The 5833-nt window shown below is 38.7% G+C and overlaps 1 protein-coding gene across 1 annotated transcript; it reads left to right on the top strand.

The window, feature by feature from the left end:
* Positions 1-613: 613 nt before the first annotated feature.
* LOC309858885 (olfactory receptor 6C74-like) lies at positions 614-1567 on the top strand (the record flags this gene model as incomplete). The annotated part of the gene is made up of 1 exon (XM_082719197.1): positions 614-1567. Exon 1 carries the CDS (start codon positions 623-625, stop codon positions 1565-1567), a length of 945 nt encoding a protein of 314 aa, XP_082575323.1. The 5' UTR covers positions 614-622.
* Positions 1568-5833: the final 4266 nt, after the last annotated feature.

The following is a 5833-nucleotide window of genomic DNA, read 5'->3' as shown; positions in this document are numbered from 1 at the left end:
TTTCAGTGACCAGCATAGTACCAAACATAAGTCCTCAACACAACATGGTGATCACAGTTTGGACCACAGAATGTTTTACATTATTAAAAGAAACATTTAAAGGTAATATTACTAATATCATCATTATGTTTACAAACAAATTGATAATACTATTAAAAATAAAACATTGTATAACTAGAAAACTGTCAATACCCCTGCCTACAGATGTTGCTCTCCTAAGCATTATATTAGTGATCATAACATTACAATTAGACTTTGAGGAACACATAGGAAACACTGGCATCGTATACCAAGTGAGTTACATGCTTTTCCTTACTTAATTCTCACAGGAAAATGAACAGGTAGATCCTACCAACTTCATTCTGCAGAGGATGAAAAAAAGTTCACAATGGTTAACTAACTTTCCAAAGATGCCCATCTCTCATGAGTTAGGACTGAGCATTTAACTAATATTGAACTCAGGTCCATCTGATTGAAGAACCAACTGGCTAATCCACTTTACTACCAGCCTACCCATCTTTCTGGATAGTCAAGTAACTTAATCATGCTCCTCTAAAATCTTTGTGTTCCTTGATGTCTTCATTGCAGAATAAGTACAGCTGAGACACTGCTGTGGAAAGAGATGCCCATGGAAATGTGGAATGGGACAACTGTCCACGAATTCACCTTGGAGGGGTTTCCTGCCATCCAGCACCTGGGAAAGGTCCTCTTCCTGGTGCACTTGCTGGCATACCTGGCATCCATTGCTGGCAATGTGATCATAATCACCATCACCTGTGCTGACTCCCGACTCCATACACCTATGTATTTGTTCCTCAGCATTTTCTCCTTCTTGGAGTGTGGTGTCATAAGTGCTGTTATTCCTAAGTTGCTTGTCATCTTTCTCTCAGGCAAGCAAACAATTTCCTTTCCTGCCTGTTTCATACAAGCATTTGTCTTTTTATTTCTTGGAACAGTAGGTTTCCTCCTCATAGCAGTGATGTCTCTGGATCGGTATGTGGCCATTTGCAAACCTCTGCATTACCCGACCATCATGAACCTGAAGACTTGCTTCCTCCTGGTCACTGCCTGCTTCACATTGGCCTTTCCCTTTATCACTGGGCTGGTAGTGAAGGTTTTCCAGTTGTCCTTCTGTGGTCCCCATATCATTCCTCACTTTTTCTGTGACCTTGCCCCCCTGATTCATCTCTCCTGCTCTGACACCAGACCTACTGAAATGTTGACCTTTGTCCTCGCTTTGTTTGTCCTTATAACATCTCTTATCATAACCATCATTGCATACAGCAACATAGTAGTCACAATCATACAACTCCCATCAGCCAAGGAGAAACAGAAAGCTTTCTCTAACTGCTCCTCTCACCTCATAGTCCTCTCTCTGATGTATGGCAGCTGTGTGTTTATATATGTGAAACCAAAGCAAACGAACAGGCTGGAATCCAACAGGGAGGCTGCCCTTGTGAACACGGTGGTGACCCCCTTGCTCAACCCTGTCATCTACACTCTGCGGAACAAGCAGGTGCACCGGGCTCTGAGGGAGACAATGTGCAGAATGAAAATATCAAGATAAAAAACTCACATGGCTTTGGAGTGGAAGGCTTCAGAGAACCCTGTGTCCTCATTCTGGTGAGTGTAGCAGTCCACAGAGTTGTATTGCAGGGTCTCTGATAGACCTCACTGAATTCTGCACATTCCTAACAAAATGGAAACCTGCTTCTTCCAGGCTACATTTTACCTTGATGTGCATAGTTATCCCCTCCATAAATATCCCACATATTGATGACAACTGATTAATTGTAAAATTCTTCACTAAATTTTTATTCTTCCCTCTTTATAAATCATGTGCTTGAAATTTCCAAAATTTAGCAAATTTATAGTTATTATTTCCCTTCTCTCTACCCATGAATGTGGCTGAACAGAATTAATAAATATTTACCAGAACTCATTTAGATATTCAAATGATAGAAATTTATATAATAGGAATGTAGAAAATAATGGAAATAGTATGAATGTTTGGGTCTGCCTTCCCTCCATGCTTAGACCAAGGAAATAGTGGTCATAGTACCCTTCACCTTGGAATTATTTGCTTTGCATTAGGTGTGCTCTTAAATGCTGTTCTTGGCCCTTAGCTTTGCTACATATATATTCATCAATCCCATTCTGGAGATAAACAGAATTGTTCTCAGTCTTAGAGACCAAAACACTGAAGAGGGAATAATCACAGCATCCCATGGCTGACCAATGTTCCTACTTCCTAAATTATTTATTCTAGCTCCAGCCCCTCAGATGCATAATGCACATTTCTGAGTGTTTCCCATCCTAAATCTCTTACCACAGATGCTTGTGTATATCAGTGGATGGGAGCACTTATTTCATATTTCTTTAATTTCTTCCAAAGATTCAAGTTGGGGAACCTAAGTAATTTGCTTATCTTCTTCACATTACTAATGAAAATAAACAAGTAAGATTTTTCCTGGTTGACTGGTGTTGTCATGTATAAGGTTATCTTCTGATAGATAACCTACTTTAAAACCAACATTTCTATGATCTCAATCCTTAAATGTTGTATACCTTTATAATACAGCAGGGTATGTATATTTTTTCTTCAGAATAAATATCTTCAAAAAAGATTAACAAGAGAGTAGAGGAATTAAGGTGGCCATGTAGCAGGGGGACACCAAGGTCGCCGTGTCCCTCTAACACAGCTAGATCAACATCCAACTATTCTGAACAACTATGAATTCAAACTGAGGATTAAGAAAACAGTCTGCACAGTTGAAGGGATAGAACATGGCAGATGGGAGGTTCAGAGCTCTGAATTAGGGGAAAGGAAAGCTGCAGGATGCAAAGGTGAGGGAACACTTTTCATGGAACAAACTCTAGAAGAGGGAAAGAGCAAGAGACTGCACAGTGGGTATAGATCAGACAAGAAAGCTTGGTGAGGAGATCCCCTGTCATACTGGATGAAATTATTTCCCTTCCCAGAGCACATTTGGAAGAGCACACTTTGAATCTTGAAGGACAAAAGACTATTTGCAAGCAACTGAGCAGTGCTCAACAGGAGGGACAGAAGTGTGCACAGAGGGCCAGTAACCTCAGTTGGAATTCAGAGAAAAACACAATGCTTCCAGTGGAGGCTAGAGTCCTCTAAGCTGAACCCCATCCCCTGAGCCAGGCAGGGGCATCTTTATAAGGTAAAGTTAGCTTCTGAGCTAGCCCAGCAGGCTTCAATCTCAGAAGACTAACACAGGCTTCCCACATGTACCAAGCCTACAGATTAAGAGTGCTCCAAAACATCAGGCTCTGGTGGAAATAAGATGAGGCTTGCTTCCTTTTTCTTTCTTCTTATATTTTCTGGACAAAGTGAGATAGAGAAATTCACTCCAAAAGAAAGAATAGGAGGTAATACTCATAGCAGGGGATTTAATCAATACAGAGGTAAGTAAGATGTCTGAGCTAGAATTTAAAACAATGATTATAAAGATATTATCTGGGCTTGGAAAAAACAAAGAAGACATGAGATACTTCCTTACTGTCGTGATAAAATAACTAAAATGTAGTCATGCCAAAACTAAAAATGATAAAACTAAGATGGAGGCTATAAAAATGAGGACAAATGAAGCAGAAGAGCAAATCAGTGATACAGAAGAAAAAAGTATGGAAAACAATGAAACTTAAAAGAAGAGGGAAAGAATACTATTAGTTCATGAAGGTAGACTTTGGGAACTCAGCAATTCCATAAGGCAATATGATATCTGTATTATAGGAGTCCCAGAAGAAGAAGAGTGGGAAAAGGGGGCAGAAGGTTTATTTGAATAAATCAGAACTGAGAACTTCCCTAATCTGGGGATGGGAACAAGAATTCATGTCCAAGAGACACAGAGAACTCCCCTCAAAATCAACAAGAAAAAGATAAACACCTTGACATATTATAATGAACGATGCAAATGACAAAGATAAAGAAAAAATTCCTGAAAGCAGCTCAGGACAAGATATCCTTAACCTACAAGGGGAGACACATAAGGCTGACAACAAGGTTGTCCACAGAGACCTGGCAGGCCAGAAAAACTAGCATCACATATTCAACATGCTAAATGGGAGAAATATGTAGCCAAGAACACTGTATCCAGCAAGGCTGTCATTAAGAATAAAAAGAGAGATCAAAAGTTTCCAAGACAAAACCTAAAGGAATTCATGAACACTAAACCTGCCCTTCAAGAAATATTAAAGGGGACCCTTTGAGCAGAGAGAGAGGACAAAGGTAACAAAAATCAGAAGGGAACAGAAACACTCTATAGAGACAGTGACCTTACAGGGAATACAAGGACACTATTCGTATCTTTCAATAATTACTCAGAATGTAAATGAACTGAAATGCTCCAAACAAAAGACACAGGATATCAGAATGGATGCCTCAGCAATCAGACAACAAAAACAACTAAAAGGCATCCAAAATGGCAAAGAAGTCAAATTATCACTCTTGCAGACTACATTATACTTTATGTAGAAACCCAAAAGACTCCACCCAAAAATTTCTAGAACTGATATAGGAATTCAGCAAAGACTCAGGATATAAACACAGTGTGCAGAACTCAATTGCACTTCTATTCACTAACAATGAGGCAGAAGAAATAGAAGTCAAAGAAATGATCCCAATTACAATGGTACCACAAAACATAAGATACCAAAAAATAAATCTAATCAAAGAGTCAAAGGATATGTACTCTGCAAACTATAGAATGCTCATGAAAGAAACTGAGGAAGACACCAAAAAATGGAAAAATATTCCATGCTCATGGATTGGAAGAACAACCAGTGTTAAAATGTCTATGCTACCCAGAGTAATCTACACATCCAGTGCAATCCCTATCAAAATACCACCATCATTTTCCACAGAGCTTGAACAAATAACCTTAAAATCTGTATGGAACCAGAAAAGATCCAAAATAGCCAAGGGAATATTGAAAAAGCATCACAATTCTGGACTTCAAACTATATTACATAGCTGTAATAATCAAGACAGAATTGTACTGGCACAAAAACAAACACACAGATCAGGGGAACAGAATATAGAACCCAGAAATGGACCCTCAACTCTAGGGTCAACTTATCTTTGACAAAACAGGAAAGAATAGCCAAAGGGGGGCAAAAAAGTCTCTTCAACAAATGGTGTTGGGAAAATTGGACAGCCACATGCAGAAGAATGAAACTGTACCATTTTCTTATACCATACACATAAATAAACTTAAATGGATGATAGACCTAAATATGATAAAAGAATTTATCAAAATCCTAGATGATAACACTGGCAGCAACCTCTTTGACCTTGGCTGTAACAACTTCTTTCTAGATACATCTTCAAAGACAAGGGAAACAAAAGCAAAAATAAACTATTTGGACCTCATCAAGAGAAAAAGCCTTTGCATAGCAAAGGAAACAGTCTACAAAACTAAACTATTATTTATGTGTATGGTATAAGAAAATGGTACAGTTTCATTCTTCTGCATGTGGCTGTCCAATTTTCCCAACACCATTTGTTGAAGAGACTTTTTTTCCCCCCTTTGGCTATTCTTTCCTGTTTTGTCAAAGATAAGTTGACCCTAGAGTTGAGGGTCCATTTCTCAGTTCTGCCTTTTAAGGCAGCCTATGAAATGGGAAAAGATATTTGCAAATTTCTTACCAGATAAAGGGCTAGTATCCAAAATCTATAAAGAACTTACCAAACTCAACACACACATACGCACACACAAAAAGAAACAAATAATCCAGTCAGGAAATGGGTAGAAGACATGAACACATATCTCCAAAGAAGACATTTAAATGGCCAACAGACACA

This window comes from Mustela nivalis, assembly GCF_964662115.1.
Source record: "Mustela nivalis genome assembly, chromosome: 2".
In the NCBI taxonomy this organism is placed as follows: Eukaryota; Metazoa; Chordata; class Mammalia; order Carnivora; family Mustelidae; genus Mustela; species Mustela nivalis.
The sequence above is the reverse complement of the archived record's forward strand: the minus strand, read 5'-3'. Positions and strand labels throughout refer to the sequence as shown.